At 41.2% G+C, this 16,974-nt stretch overlaps 1 protein-coding gene across 1 annotated transcript in view; it reads right to left on the bottom strand.

Annotated features, from left to right (window-relative positions):
• The window catches only part of NUP58 (nucleoporin 58), a 30,036-nt gene extending 15,116 nt beyond the window's left edge, over window positions 1–14,920 (bottom strand). The window contains exons 1-9 of the mRNA XM_040266776.1: window positions 14,602–14,920; window positions 9,822–9,961; window positions 6,554–6,703; window positions 5,790–5,927; window positions 4,118–4,228; window positions 2,456–2,480; window positions 1,408–1,473; window positions 909–1,083; window positions 168–247 (exon numbers count right to left, since the gene is read on the bottom strand). Coding sequence (XP_040122710.1) covers window positions 168–247; window positions 909–1,083; window positions 1,408–1,473; window positions 2,456–2,480; window positions 4,118–4,228; window positions 5,790–5,927; window positions 6,554–6,703; window positions 9,822–9,961; window positions 14,602–14,708 — 992 coding nt within the window. The 5' untranslated portion in view covers window positions 14,709–14,920. The remainder of the gene's footprint in view (window positions 1–167; window positions 248–908; window positions 1,084–1,407; window positions 1,474–2,455; window positions 2,481–4,117; window positions 4,229–5,789; window positions 5,928–6,553; window positions 6,704–9,821; window positions 9,962–14,601) is intronic.
• Between the last annotated feature and the right edge of the window lie 2,054 nt (window positions 14,921–16,974).

Below are 16,974 nucleotides of genomic sequence, written 5' to 3' on the forward strand. Positions count from 1 at the left end.
TTCAGTAAAACGGGAGTGATATACTTTCTCAGAATTATTATGAGAATTAAATTTTAAAAATTCACACAAAGTACCTAGACTTGCTAAAAAGTGAACTAAGAAACCCATGGCCTGTATACGGTTTTTATTGTTCTGCTATTTTAAAGACAAACATTTATTTAACTTACTCAGCAGGAGCTGTATTTTCATGTTGCAATCCAGGTGGTGTTTTCTGAGTTCTTAAAGCTATTTCAGCATTTTTTAACTCCTAATATAACAGAGGTTTTAAAAAAGAAAAAGCCAGTTAAAAGTCAAGCTAAAAATACCAACCATCTTAGGATTTCAACAAAGCCACTCTCAGAGCTTCATATGCTGGGAGAACATATTATGACTGAAGCTCCTTCACAAGGCGCTGAAACCACCTTTCAGGCAGGACAAACTATAGTTTCATGAACAAATTTCATAATAAATGTAAAATGAGCTGCTGTTCTATCTTAAACTATGCATTTATGTAGGATTCATGAAGTTTATTCATCCACAGATACAGACATTACTATTTTAAAACCTGTACTATACAACCATAGAAAACACTGATGTACAAAAACAAGGTAAATAACCCTGAGGATGACGACAGCAGCAGCACTTCCTGTGCACCAAGCCCTTTGCTACAGGTTCTACTTCTCTAACCAACATCACCTCAGGGGTCTACTGTGGAAAATCACTGGGTTAATGTATCTAGACTGCTTAGAATACTGCCCCAATACAAAGTAAGCACTCAATAAAAACCAGTAACTATTACAGTGATTTAGAAGTACATGTGCTATGTGGTTTTCTTTTGCACGAAACTTCATAATTTTAAAAAGACCCATTTCTATTTAAAACAAACAAACAAATGAAAAACCCTACAACAAAATGACACTCAAGTTTACCTGAGCGGTTTCTATTTTCAGTTTGTCAATATTGAGAGTGTTCCTCTGCAATCCACTGGCAGCCAGTGACAAAAGCTGCTTCAGAGCTTTAATATCTTCCTGGACTTTAAGCATTGCTTTTGAAGACATTCTACTAATTTCTTCTTGAACCTGTTTTTGTTCCTTCACAAATTTCCTAAAAAAAGAAAACTGAGTTTTTAAAAAAATACACCTTTGCTTTTCTACAGAAAAAAAGTACATTTACCACATGTAGGTCAGAGTTTTAAGTCCAAGTGTTTTGAGAAGCAACTATTAAAAAATTCATCTACAGTTCACAGAATGGCAGTTACAGAATTTTAATTCCCTTATTTCCTTCATTCAATTGCTCTGCTTCTTTACCTTCTACAGGCATTCCAATGTTCCCCAAGTTTAAATGCTCAGGAGGAGGAGGAGATGGCCCCGCTGAAATCCACACCCACCCGGCCGCGTTGGAGTCTAACTTAGCTCCTGATGCACTTACTGGAGGTTGTCGACATCCTGGCAGATGACAGCAGGCAGAGTCTCATCCTTCAGTGCTTTGCTGTCCCTGAGAAAGATGCCACAGGTGCATTAACACCGGAGATCATGAGAAGCTGGCAGTTGAATTCTACTACAGTGTGTGTTAAAGCATGTGAAAACAGAGCAAACATTCCTTATTTATAGCTTTCCTGGATGATTTTAAAGTTCCTTATAAAGAGTAATAAACTTTCTGACCTACACAATAACTAACAATTTACTTGACATGGAGATTTCTGTTCTAAGAAGACTGGCATTTGTTACAAGTACACATAGATGCATTTGACTAAATGTTTCAGAACAAAATCAGAGAATACTGCAGGTGGGATGAGATATTAAACTAAGTTTCTCCAGCTCAAAAATCCCAGGACTGACATTTCTTCAGTTCAAAACTATTATAGCATTCATTAAAGAAAGAAAGCCTGCCAAACTTCTCACAGTGAGATGCTCACAATTCTTTTACTTTATTATTTTATAACTTCAATTTGTTCTTCAACAAAATAAGACCTGGGGGTAGCTGAAAGGAATCATGACTATTTAACAAAGACAAGAATAAATGAAACTCTTCAAACACAAAGTACATGGAGGCCTTCTCCTTCTTCAGCATCAGAAGTGAATGGTACTGGCACAGCAAATTACATATAAAAGAAAAGGTACATATACATGTTTAATTTGTATATATAAATAAAAAGTGGTCCAAGAGTAAAGTCCCATGAGTTGTTCAATACTTATAAGAAGGTAAAGAGACACTTTACATATATTTGTATTTGTTTTTATTATTTGAGGAAATGCCAACTACTTCATAGAAAGAAACAGTTATAATTTTCTCAAATATCTTACCTTTCACAATCTCTCCACAGCCTATGTTTATTATTCTGTCACAAAAACTTCAAAATAATTTTTCTTCTAAATGCGTGTATGGTTCCATTTACTTCCAACCATACCATTTGCTTACAGTTTAATAAGCAAAACTCTTTAATTAAAATATTTTAGAAGTCAAATTGTAAACTTACTCTGGTCTTGTTCCTGTTTTATCACCTAGAAAATTGAAAAAGCTTCATGTAAAAATATGCTATTTATCAGTGTATTCCAAATACAAGTTTTAAGTTAACACAAACGAAGGTAAAAGTTGAAATGGTTAAGGATTTCTTAGACTGCCTCTTAAACAGTATGTGATGTCATGACTTATCATACTCTAATCACAGCGTTACAGACATATATATAACTGTTTTTATGTACATGTAAACAGTTATGCAGCTGATTTGCAAGTATTTCTTTCAAGGGAAAGAACCTTCCTTTTTCAACTATCTTCCCTGAAAAATCTCCTTGCTGAGGAGTTTAACTCCTGAGAGTTTTATTTGACACTTTTTTAAGGCCCTATTATCAGGCTGTTCCATCTGAGTAAAAAAATAAGCTGCTAAAACATCTAAGGCTATTTTTGAATTATGGAATTACTACAAAGAAAATTAAGTAAAAACAAGATAGGACCTTGTGTTTAAAATTTTTCATTCAAAGAAAAATAAATCCAAATCTTCTAATGTTAAAAGGATTTTATCAACTTTTAAGATAGTAATTCATCCTATAATAGTATCTTCTAATAATAAAATCCATGTCCAATTAAAAAATTTCATACAGACATAGGACACTAAATATCCTACAACTTCATGCATTATGTCATTCTAAGCTCTTCAAAGAGGTTCAGTGCCGTATGTATGTATGCACTCTGGAGGAACATGCTTTCATCAGAACAAATCACACATAGAGCCAACACCACACACACACACACAAGAAAACTTCACAATGCATTTGGATTGGAAAAATTTTTCTAAAGAATATTAGGCATGCCAAGAGCACAGCAAGAAGGGCATTGTCATACTGGTTGGTGAGTAAATCTTTTTGGAAAGCACTTTTACAATATACACAATGGGACTCCAAAATGTCCCTCCCTTTAAGTCCATGATTCAATTTCTAGGTATTTGCCTTAAGGAAATGACCAAAATATGAACAAAAACTCATAATAAAATCAAAGAGCATTTTCTGTGTGCTTGGCTCTGCTAAGGTTTTACAATGCTCAAACCTACCCCATGAAGCAGGGACTGTTATTTCCCCTACTTCATAAAGCACCAAGAGGATAAAGTACTTGAATACGGTCACAGAGTTTGTGAACAGCTGAGCCAGGATCTACGGCCAGCAAACAGGCTGGCCACCACACCACACTGCCTCTCTCTGCAAGGGTGCCCAGTACAGTGACACTTCCCAAAGCAAAGGTCTGGAGACAAACACTGACTGGAGGATGGTGGCTGACTGAATGATGACACATCCATTCATAAACTGACGATAAGCACATTAAAATATCTGTAAAGAATTACTGACTCTGATTAAAACTTGTGATATATTACACAAGAAAGAACAGGTTACAAAACAACACATGGATCATGGTCCCGATTTTCAAAATGTGTATAATATATGCGTTCAGATAGTTACATAAGACCAAGGCACATACAAATCTGAGTCCTTTACAAAAATAAAATCTTAAATGCATAACACACAAAATTTGTGAAATATAATGCAAACTTAAAAATTTCCCTATTGAATATTTAATAATTTTTCAGACACAGGAATTTAATTCCCTCAATAGGACTGTTAGAATGTAAAATTACAGTAACATTACTTACTCTTCTTATCCGATGAGCTACTAAAATCTATACCTCCGAGGCCTTCATTACCAGCAGCTGAAGTAGCTGCTGTAGTTCCCAGAGTCAGGCCTAAAGCACTTTGTCCAAGTCCTACAAACAAGCCAAACATCACTGATAAAGTTCCTCACCCTAATATATAATGACTTCCCCGAATGACCAACACACTCAACACCTTTAAGTTGGATCCCAGCTTATCATCATGCTTGACTTAGACAAATAAAAAGAAACAAGTCCAGAGCATACTTTGGACAAAGACTGATAATCTCACTTGTATTCAGTGCTATATGTAGTTTGGATGATGTGATTTTTATCAAGAGGGCCAGAATATATCTGTTAACTGATATACATGGACACTAGATTTTATTTGATGTTTTTAAACCGTATCAAAGTAGTTTTAGTGTGTACATTTTTCAGATGATTACTTGTCTTCCAATCATGCTTTGGAATTCTATACTTCAAAATCATCCAGTATTGGATGTACAAATTAACTTGATGGGGGAAATAAGGTATACAGTCAAATCTTCAAATTGTACATTTTAAATATCTTACAGTTTTACTTGTCAATTATATTTCAACAAAGCTGGGGAAAAAGAAATAATCTAGTATGAATTTATAAGGTTTTTAGTATAATACAAAGCAAAGAGTTTTACTATTAATGAAATTTAAAGAACTGATAGAAACTTGCAGTCGAAAAATCAAAATTTCACACTCTCAAGTTCTTCTGATTAAACACACAAACAAAGAAAAAGACTTCAATTATTTAAATTCTACTTCACAGACAAAAGGTCGTGGAAGAGCTAGACTACAGTTAATCTTAAGTCATCAACGTATACCTGTGAATCAAGTCAAAACTTCAAAGACCCTGCCCTGGTAAATCATTTAAGTCCATGCATTCTCAAGCTGACGTAAGTGTGTTCTTTTTAGACAAGACTCTATTTACTTTAAAAACAGAAAACAGCAGGATGTGCTGGATAAGAGCATGGGATAAATGAAAACTGGATTTAAATCCTGACAATGTGTGGGAAACACACAGCTGGATAAATGCTATGAATTTTTTAAAAAATCAATGGCACTTTTAGGTTAACATTAACATAGAGTAAGCACTGAATACTGTGTCAACCAAAACTCAACATCGAGATACAAAAGCAACCCTGACTCTTCTATTGTTTTTGTGTTTTGATCTCACTGGAATCTTTGGGAAAGATGTTTAAATATTTGTCCTGCAAAGAAACGTATGCTACAGTAAGCTAGTGATTTGGTTAAGAGAAGATACTCACCAAAAAAAAAAGAGGAGACATCTATAAAACTAATAAAATCATTTAATACTTGCTTTTAATGCCTTGCCTTCAAAGCATTCTAATACCCTTCCCTAACATCTGTAACAAAGCCATTCCCAGAACCTGGTCAGGGTCAGGAGGTCAAGTTCTCTCACAGTGAATTTAGAGGCTAAACAATTCAGTACTATCCAAGTGCCATTTATTCAAAAGATAAGTATCTCTGGAACAGTTTACTGACTCTTGAAACAGGTCCTTCTTTGTCTCCTTATCTAGTCATGTTCAGAAAATGTATTTCTAAAATATGGCAAAGATATCCAACTATGTATGAAAAATTTTATCATTCACTCTTCTGGAAAGTAGGTATCACCACTTACCTGATGTTGCTGTGCTTGTACCTTGGAAAAGTGAGCCTCCCAAACCAGTCAAGGCCCCCCCTAAAGAGAGGCCTGTTGAGGCAGTGGTAGTTGTGGCTGCTGTTCCACTCAAGTTATTCAGGGTAAATCCTGTGGATGCTATAAAAAGTGAAAACTGTAAGACTTCAGAAAGAAACAGCATTTCTAAGAACATCACAGAAAATACAAAGCATTTTCTTAAACCGATGTCAAGATAAAACTGGCTCTTGGGGAAAACTATTCACTAAAGATAACATTAAATATACTTAATAATAGAGAGAAATATTACCTTTAAAACAAAAACCAGTGACAAGCATAAGCTTTGGTTAATACTAGCATGGTATCAGGTGAGAGTTGAGACAGTAATAGTTTTCAACCCAGACTACCAACTCCACACTCAAAACCAGATGACTCCTAACCAGGCAAGGTTTATGCAGTCTTTATCCTCCCCTGTCACCAGAATGTTCCTTGAGAACAAAGCAGACAGGAACAGGTTCACGTGTGACCTCTCATCCAGTACCCCGCTTTGCTCTGTAAAGAGACCAACTTCCAAGAGGGCCTCTGCTGCTTTAATGCTCAAGGAGATCTTCACAAACCAGTAATTCAGTGAGTCAACACTGCTGAATGACTGAAATAAAAATTTCCCCCAACTGAAGTTACCTTTTCTAAAGGTGGACACCTCTGTTCACTAACTGAGTGAAATGAGAATAAAACTAGAAAATGCCACTATTCTCCATCAGTCTCACCTGCAGGAGTGGATGTCAGTGCAGACGAGAGCGTGAGACCGCTGGCCGAGGTAGAAGCGATGGGCAGCGCAAAGGGCGTGGCGGACGCTGCGGGTTTACTGAAGCCTAAACTGAAGCCTATCGTAGATGCAGATGTCGTGGCTGCCGTTCCTGTTTTAAAAAGAATCCCATCTTACCATAACCGTATGTATACCGGTATCAATCAGGACCCTAAAAGTCTAAGATTCTACTTTGTGTAGATAGAACAGATATACGCACTTATAAACCAGAGAGAAATCATTCACCAAATCACAGTGAACACCGAAGAGGAAAATCCAACTGAGGTGGTGATACTGGAATTCACCTTCTGCCCCACCTCCAGATTTACCTAGAACAGCGCTTCCCCTCCTTTTTTTAATACTCAACAGAAAAAGTCTTCCTTCTCCAAGACTAAATTCAAACACCTCCTCTGCTGCTGGCAATGCTCCTCCTCTGCTCCTCTGTCAGTGCCCAGCTGCCTCTCTTCTCCTCCCCATGCGGCTCCTCCAGTCCCTCCTGTCTCCTTCCTCAGTTCACGTCTCTTAAGGTACAGCTAATTTAACAATGATTTAAGTGTACAGCAAAGTGAGTCAGTTTTATAAATACATACTTTTTTTCCTCAGGTTCTTTGCCATTACAGGTTATGACGAGACACTGAATTTAGTTCCCCGTTCTGTCTATTGATACTTCACATATACTAGCTGTGTATCTCTGCTCACTTACTAAATCATACTCTATCTGGCTCCATTTTTGCTCTCTCACTTTCTAAAACATCTTGCCCACATTCAGAATCTCAACTGTAGGTTCATGGGTCCAAGTCGATATCTATCTGAGTCTCCAAAGCTATCTCTGCCTTATGTCCCTCTGGACTCTACATGTCTCCCTATAAAAACTTCCCTAAATTCCCCACAGTCAACTGGGTTGCTAAAGCCGGAGACCATGAACATCCATGATATACTTTCTCTCCCCTGCATTCTGTCGATTCTACTTCAGAGATACCACCACCTCCAGCACATTCCGCTAAAACTCAATATTCAAAGCATCATGCAGACTCAAGGCCACAGCCAGAAGCAGTAGCTCAAAATTATTACACAAAGAAATTATGAATGACCTGCATTTTGGCTTCTCCTGAAAACTGAGAGAAAAGAAGCCAGAAACCATGCTCCTGGCTTGCCCCTGCCACAACTGGAGTCCCTGCCAGGGTAATGTGCTTCGGACCCATATAGGTTCTAAAATCTCACAAGAGGAGCCAACTGCTTGACTGTGTAACCAGTTCTAAAATTTCAGTGGTAAACAGACATGCTTTCTGTGGATAACAGACAAGCAGCATCCAAGTAAAGAAAGTCCACAAATCTTTAATTTTTTTCAATTTTAAGCCTGCATTTAACTAAAAGAATTAACTTTTGTGGTTCCTCACTGTGCTCTCATCTTTTTGCATTATTCCCTGGCATCAAGGTCAAGGCAACTGTCGCCCTGGCTACCCTCATTCCATAACATAGAGCTGGAAGGGAATCTAAACCTTTCATCCCTCCTTTGATAGACAACTAAAAGCTGCCAGATAGGCAATGGCACCCCACTCCAGTACTCTTGCCTGGAAAATCCCATGGACGGAGTAGCCTGGTAAGCTGCAGTCCATGGGGTCGCGAGGAGTCGGACACGACTGAGCGACTTCACTCTCACTTTTCACTTTATGCATTGGAGAAGGCAATGGCAACCCACTCCAGCGTTCTTGCCTGGAGAATCCCAGGGACGGCGGAGCCTGGTGGGCTGCCATCTATGGGGTCGCACAGAGTCGGACATGACTGACGTGACTTAGCAGCAGCAGCAGCATGACTGTCTAAGGCCTCACAACTATTTAGAGGTACAACCAGCGCTTAATTCCAAGACTTTGGCCCTTTTTTTCCATTAAAAGGGCTTAAATGACTGAAAAATGTAACTGTGAAATAAATTTTGACAAAAAAAAAATCTGTATTTAAAATTTTTTCTGAATTAGAAAAGGATTACACAGTCATCGATTTTTTTATTTTTTAAACACTCAAGTACTGAAAGGTTCTTTGAGAAGTCAGCATCTGTTATCTGTATCAGGTCCTCACACGCTGTCTTCTACAGCCCAACTCTGAGAGAGATCAGGAAAGAGCAGGAAACCACAGATCTGGGACCTCCCCTCAGAAACCCTTACCCAGAGTTAATCCTGTAGTTATAGTTGTTATTATTGCTGGGGACAAAAAGAGAAATAAGCTTGAAGCATCAGTGGAAGACTGCACTCCTTTGCCCTGTCGTAGGGGAGGATTTGAAATCACCCTGAGGGAGCTGTAACACTGCTGGTGAGGCTGATAGGCAACAGTCTTCCACCACAATCAGAATCTAACACTAGCGTTCCTCCTACAGCACTGGTTCCCTTATTACAAGCTGTATATAGTTTGGTTAATTAGGGACTGAGTTGTAAAATGCAAGGACTACTGCCTATAAGAAAATCAGGCAAGGAAAAAAAAAAAAGCTACTCCCAAAAAAACACCAGCACTGCCTCAAGAGGCACGCTCATGGTACTCCCACAGACCTTCCGTGGCCTCTGTGTGGCTGTGGGAAGTGCCACAGTAAGGCTGGCAGCTCAACGCCAAAGGCGGCAACGGAGACCAGGAGGCTCTGAGGGCAGAGGACAAAGGCAAGCAAGGAAGCAAACTTTTAAATGGTGGCACCAGTGAAACATATTTTTGGCTTATAACAAAATATATTTCTTAATTATTATTAAAATGTCTACCAGAAAGCTTTACCCCCTGCCCTTTCCCACTGAAACTATTGTTTGTAATAGTAAAAAAAAAATCTAAGACATCTCTTAGGGATGTAAATTATAATGTTACAGCAAAATAGGAAGCTGACTGTCCCACATATGCTAAATTAATGTCCAAACTCTAAACCTGACTTAATCTTCACTAACGTAAAACACTATGTTATGTAATCTAACAAACTTTTGAATTACTTTAATTCATTATATTTAAAAAGATTTCTTTTCTTTCATCCTTAGATGTACGTGTGTTGTCCCTCCTTCACCGAAGTATATCACAGTTAATGGCTGGCCCTATTTCTGGCCCTTAACCCCACATTCCTGTATGGCTTTTCCTATCAGTATTTGCTATTTTTTTTTAAGTCTACCACCAATGATGATTCTTGTAAAGGGAGAAGATAGAGGACAGAACCTGCAAAGAATGAATATCCCAAATCCACTCCCTGAGAATGTGATGATCCCCCTTACCTGTGGTCGTTCCTCCCAGAGTGAACCCCGTGGCAGGTTTAGATCCGAAGAGGCTGGTTCCAAATCCACCAGAAGCAGATGTTGTAGCTGGAGTGGCGGTGCTCCCAAGGGTCCCAAAATTGAGCCCCACAGTAGGGTTGCTTGTTTATAAAAAACACAAAGTAAAGTCTACTAGAGCCAGTACTTGTTTAAGAGAAACGCAAGCTAGCTCTTCGAACTTAGTATCTCATGCATCTCCACAGGGTACAAAAATAACTAACAATTTACCTTTAACCAACCAAGCTCCAATATTTTTCTGTTCTCTTTAATAATAAGTCCACATATAAAATCATCCCTAAAAAAAGGCAACATCATTCTTCAAGAAAAGTAGGATCTAGAGCAGCTAGGATTTCAGATCCCAAGGAGTTATAAACAGGATCACATATATTCTGCCCTCACCAGTTTTTGTTTGAAAGCTGACGTATTTTAAAACAACCATAGCAAGTCCTAGAAATGTGGATCATTCTCCTTTTGAACTAAGTATGTACAATTCACACTGCTAAGCTCATTTGTCCTTCCCCAACTGCTACAGAAAACACATGACAGAAACAGAAAAGTTAGTCTGAGTTGTCTCCACCATGTCTCTATCATTGTATTACCACCACTGCGACTGGGGGTGAGGGACACAAACAGATGTGTCCTGGCATGAGGAACCTGCAAAGCAGAACTACCCTCTACCACGACAGTGTGAAACTGGCAGAAGTCAGCGCTCTTCAGAGCCTCTGAAAGCTTAAAAAAGAGCAGCTGACAATGACAAGTAATGTGAACAAAGTTCACAGCTTTTCAACTGTTCTTAGCAAGCTACAAAGGCTCAAATTTTCTACCTATAAATGGGAGGACAAATTATGAAAACAAGCCAAAATATCTTGACAATCTGAGACTTCAAAAATTATGTAGTAGAGTTGAGAGTGATTATAACCTGTATAACATAAAGGGAAATCCTGTTCATCCTATGCCCAAATCTTTATTTCTTCTCTCTCTGTCCTTCCACATAGACATAAATGCCACAACACAACCCAAGGTCAGTTTTAAAAGAATCTTCAAAGCCTGCAGCATTTCAACTAAAGGGGCAGACAGCAGTGATTGGGCCAGGCTCCAGAACCAGCTCCCCAACCTCCTGGCACTTGTGTGACATATCCTTTCTGAGCCTCTCTTTCCTCATTAGCAAAATGGGAATAACAAGGATTTTCTATAAAGATTTAGAGATTATGAGGAGCACATTAACTTCATTCAATAAATGTTGTTGCTACTGTTATCATAAGGAGCACTTATAAATTCAACTAAACACACTATATACAAGGTATTATGCCAGGAAATCACTGTGAGAGGAATAGAGAGGGAAGAGCTTCTTAAGGAAGGAGAACTTGGAATCAATCGTCAGCACTGAGCAAGAAAAAGGAGAAAGTGCACCCTGTGTCTGTCCTCATCAGCGATGCGTGCGTGCCCCTGGTGTACAAGCACAGGGGACTGGCAGAGCAGGGCTGCAAGGCCTCACCCACAATCACAATCAACTGAATCAAATCGAATTTTAAGAAACAGAATCAAATTAAGAAAATGTTTATTATGCTCCCTTTGCTCTGAAACTAATCAGCAACTCTATGTTTTTGCTGCTTTTCCATGAACATACAACAGATATATAGTGACAGTATGCACATTTAAGACAAGTATTTAAAATTTCTTGACAATTCAAGACAAGTGGAGACACAATGAAGTGTTTCACAACTTCACAAAGTTGAAAACATTACCAAAGAAAATACAGCCAAGTGAAATCTTACTTCACCAGAGAAGCAAAGGAGAAATTTCTCTGTGGCAGAGAAGTTCACTGAAAGAAAAACAGAAAGCTACCCCAGACTTAATCAATTACTGTCTTAAACAATATAATTATCTGCCAACTCCTCAACAGAATGTGTTGTAGAAAAGCCAGAAGACGAGGCAGATCTGGAATAGAATCTTACCTTCCCTGCTGGCCTTACTGTGGACTTCAGAGCTAAACTAACAGGTGACATTTACAGAGTAAACCAGCTCATTTCACCCAGCAACCCTTTGAGATAAACAGTATGTTATCATACCCCTTTCCCAGATGTGGGAACTGAAGCTTGGAGAGTAATTTCCCCAAAATGATTTCCCAAAAGAATGTTAGGTCTCCAAACCAGTACTTCAATAGGCAGGTGTTAGACCATCTCTTCTTTTATTAATTTCCCAAGACATTCTAAAGCGTGTATAAATTTTTCAAGTTTATTACTTAATCATTCAACAAGTATTTAGAAAAGCCCTTTTATATGGCCAGGCACTATCACAGGGTCTCGGAGTGATAAATGAGCTTAAGATCTTGCCCTCATAAAGTTTCCAACCAGAGAAATATTTATCATTCATACAGGTGGTGCTAGTGGTAAAGAACACGCCTGCCAATGCAGGAGATGTAAGAGATGCAGGTTCAATTCCTGGGTCAGGAAGATTCCCTGGAGGAGTCCAGGGCAACCCACTCCGATATTCCTGTCTGGAGAATCCCACAGACAGAGAAGCCTCCTAGGCTATATAGTCCATAGGGTTGCGACAAACACACCAAAACAACTCGGCGCACACATTGAAGGAGTATGTACTGAGCTCCACTGTGTCTCTTGGAAAACCAGCATGAAAAGATCTCCACCATCATGGAGCTTACACTGTACTGCTGAGATCAGACAATAAACAAGTCAACAAAAAATGAAGTGAAATGACCATAACTGTTTAAGTGCTTTGACATCAGGTAAGGGACGGAGACCCCTCTCGGCTGACAGGTCTTGCAAAGCCTCCCTGGGCTGTAGCCACCTGAGGCCCACATGCAGGCATCAGCTCAGTACAGCAGGTGGCATGGCAATTCCAAGCAAAGGGAACTGCCCTCAAGTTGGAATGGGTTTGGCCTTCACCTGAGGAACTGAGAAAACACCCAAGCTGTGTTTTTCAAACTAAGATCAGGATCCACCACAAGAGAATAACCAGCATTTTAAAAAAGAAAGAAAGGGGGAAAAAAAAAAAGGAAAGAAAAGTATCAGGTCAAAAAAGAAAAAAGATCAAAAGATCAAAGTGCATAGAAAATATCAAAGTGTGAAGGTAGTATCTTTTGTTGAAACTTTATTTCAGTTACTTATTGGTGTGCCTGCAGGCTTTTTTTTTTTTTTTTTTTTACAGTGTACCTATATTACTAAATTGGAACAAACAAATGAGGTGGGCTCAGGATGTCTGAAGAGGTTCCAGACCAGGTCTGGTGGACCATGGTAAGATTCATTTTTATTTCATTTGGAGAAGAGCAGAAAATCATTGATGACAGGCAATGGAAACAAAAATGTTTAATCACCCTGGTGATAATGTTGTTAGGGGGAAAAAAAATGCTGACGTGAATGCAGCTGAGACAACTGGGATCCCAGGGAACTAATCAAAGTAGAAGATGGAAGCAGTTTTCATCTAACATGAGAAAGGTCACTGGTTGAGATATTGGCAGGAATCTTAAGTATTTTCAAAAGAAAATAGCTTCAGGAGAACAGGACTTATTCTACCACCTAAAAGAGAGCCTATTACATACGAGCCTGTTCTACAAATGACAAGAGCCTACAACAGGGTGGTGTCTCTAGAAGTAAAGCAAATGGAAACCGAAGCATTAAAAAGATCAGGCCTTACTGATTATGAGGGAAGGCGCTATTAGGGAAAACTCCAGATTTCTGATCTCACTGCATAGTCTGTGCCCCCCTCCCTTTTGGTACAGACAAAGCTATAGGTTTTGTTTTGGTGTGTTTTTTTGGCCTTGATAATCTACAACCACATTCTTTAAGTTTCAGGAGCTATCTTGTAATTCATTCTGCACACGCCTCTTGATTTAATGATCTCCATTTTTATGTTCAGAAGATTGAGTTTAAGATTAAATCTCACATCATTAAAAAGATCTTTATCTTAATTGCCTCTTTCTGGAGATCAAAGCCAAATGGTCGTCACACTTTGGGGCGGGTGGGGGGCGGGGAGCGGTGGTGAGTAGCAGGCTCCAGAAAAACGAAGACGATGGTGCCTACATTTTACAAGCCAAGTAAAGAACAATGCGAATCGACACAACGCCCTCACCTGCGTTATACTAATTTGCAGAGACTGTTCGAAATTACCGCTAATAAGTGCTGTAACAAGTATTTGAAACAAACAAAAAACCCCACAAAAGCTCCGATAGGGTTCCACGAAGCACAAAAGGTTTGAAACAGTGTTTAAAATAACCAGAAAATCATTAACGACCCAAACCACATATCCTGCAACGGCGTCTCAATTATCGGGTACAAACTTGACATTGTCCCCACTTAATATTTTCTATTGTCTTTTTCTAACCCCAACAAGCTGAGATCCACTCAGCCGCTCGACATTCAATGGGTGCCGCAGTAGAGCGCCGGGATGGGCCCAGAGAAGCCGCGATGCCGCCGCCGAGCCTCCCCACCCAGGCCGCCCACCCCCGCCGCCCGCGAACCCCAGGCCGTCCCCAGCCTTTTTGGGCGCTCCCACAGGCTCTTTGTCCCCCAGGCCGCCCCCCACAGGCCCCTCGCCCCCCAGGTCGCCCCCCAGAGGCCACTTGTCCCCTAGGTCGCCCCTCACAGGCCCCTCGTCCCCCAGGCCCCTCGGCCCTCAGCTTGTCTCCCGCAGGCCCCCACCCCCACTCGCCCCCACCTTCAGGCCCCAGCCCCCGAGGCCGCCTGCCCCCAGCCCTGCCGGGAAAGAGGCCGCTCGCGGTTACCTGGACGTCCCGGTCCCGAAGGAGAAACCTCCGCCCGTGCCGCTCCCGCCAGCGGCCACGGTGGAGGAACCCAGCGTGCTGCTCCCGAAGGAGAACCCTGTGGACATGGCTACAGGCTCCGCGCGCCGTCGGCAAGCTAAAGGGTCGGCACGCCGTTCCCGCCTCAAGGCCCAGGTGGGCCCGGCAGCATCGCTCCCGCCGAGCCTCGAGCTGGCGCGAACGCCGAGCCCCGCAACCGCGAAGACAGGCTTGAGGGGGTGGAGGCCGCGCCGCGCACGTCTGAGCTGGTCGCGCGCACGGACCTCCGGAAGCGCGCCCGCCGCGCAGGGGGTGCTGGGAAGGGGCGGGACCCGCGCGCCGCGCAAAGCGCCCTGGGACGGACGGGGGCGGTGCCCGGACGTCCAGCTGGGATAGTGCTTTGGTTTCAGTTCAGTTTTGCGTTTGTTTCTTTGGTGTATGGCTTTTGAGTCTCAGTCAGTTCAGTTCAGTCGCTCAGTAGTGTCTGACTCTTTGCGACCCCATGGACTGCAGCACGCCAGGCCTCCCTGTCCATCACCGACTCCCGGAGTTTAAGTCGGTGATGCCATTCAACCATCTCATCTTCTGTCCTCCCCTTCTCCCGCCCTCAATCCTTCCCAGCACCAGGGTCTTTTCAAACGAATAAGCTCTCCGCATCAGGTGGCCAAAGTATTGGAGCTTCAGCTTTCGCATCAGTCCTTCCAGTGAATATTCAGAACTGATTTCTTTGGGATGGATTGGTTGGATCTCCTTGCAGCCAAAGGGACCACCAAGAGTCTTCTCCAACATCACAGTTCAAAAGCATCGATCCTTCGGCGCTCAGCTTTCTTGAATCTCAGTTATTGCTTATATTTTTGCCGCCTGCCAGGGAAGATGCGCAGTGGCCCGGACAAAAAAAGTTCCGAAGCGAGAACGATGTAAGGGTTCCGTAAGCAAAACTTACACATAAGAAAAACGGGGTTTTAAAGAGGAGATTCCCTCCGGCAGGAGGCTGAGGAAAGGCTTGCGGGCTATGGTGCATTTGAGGTCCACCAAAGCAGGTGCACCTTGTTTTTCCATCAGAGGTTGTCACGTTACTCTTGCAAAGGATTTTCCTACCTGTTGTTTTTTCCAGTAAAATACATTTTATAAGCAACCGCCGTATTTGCTTTCCAAAACAATTCCCACCAGGACACTGCCTTGATCAGAAACCCAATGACTCTTTCCTTGTGGTACTCAGTGGCTTATAAGTGACGTCTCTTTATAACCTAACATCCCACAGCTCCCCTTAATGCAGCATTTCCTCCTGCCTTGAGCTTGGGCTACCTGATACGCACTGAACTGTGTCCCTCTGCAACTCACATGTTGAAAACGTAATCCCCAATGTCCTGGTAGTTATTTGAGATGGAGCCTTTGGGAGGCAATGGCTGGATGGCATCACCGACTCGGAGGACATGAGTTTGGGTGAACTCTGGGAGTTGGTGATGGAGAGGGAGGCCCGGCGTGCTGCAGTTCATGGGGTCACAAAAAGTCAGAAACGACTGAGCGACTGAACTGAACTGAACTGAAGGCTTAGATGAGGTCGTGAGAGTGGGACCCCATGACAGGACTGGTTCCCTGATAATGAGACACCAGATACAACACTGTAAAGCAACTATGTGTCTGTGCGTGTGCATTCGAACTGTTTAGTGGATCGGTCCTGTTGGGCTCTGCAACTCCATGGACTGTAGCCCGCCAGGCTCCTCTCCATAGGATTTTCCAGGCAAGAATACTGGAGTGGGTTCTGATTCCCTTCTCCAGGGGATCTTCCTAACCCAGGGATGGAACCTGCCTCTCCTGCATTGGCAGGTGGATTCTTTACCACAGAGCCACCTGGGAAGTCAAAGCAACTATACTTCAATAAAAATTAATTTTAAAAAAGAGGAAAACTTATTTAAAGGAAAAAATATTTGTTTTTAATTTATAAAAGTTCTATTTGGTTCTTCTTCATGTCTGCTAGATCATTAAGAAACTTTTTTCCCCATACACTGCAGATATTTTAATCATGTCTGATCTCTTTAAACATAATGAGCATAATTTTTTTTTTTACAAACTAAGCCTGGTAATTATAAACACTTATTGCCACTTATGCTGTTCTTGCAAATTATCTCTTTAAGAATTGTTTCCTCTTGTGCTAGTTTTTATGGTGGCTAATGATTTTCCCTGGAAAATTAATTGTGAGGGTTATTTAAAATTTATTATAGAGTGGCATTTACACACACACACACACACACACACACACACACACAAAGGATTTGTGTTTGCTATGCTAACATTCCTTGCTGTCCTCCAGTGCTAAGTCCAACTCTTTGCTATCCCATGGACTGCAACACGTCA

Source organism: Oryx dammah, unplaced genomic scaffold, assembly GCF_014754425.2.
Source record: "Oryx dammah isolate SB20612 unplaced genomic scaffold, SCBI_Odam_1.1 HiC_scaffold_24, whole genome shotgun sequence".
NCBI lineage: Eukaryota > Metazoa > Chordata > Mammalia > Artiodactyla > Bovidae > Oryx > Oryx dammah.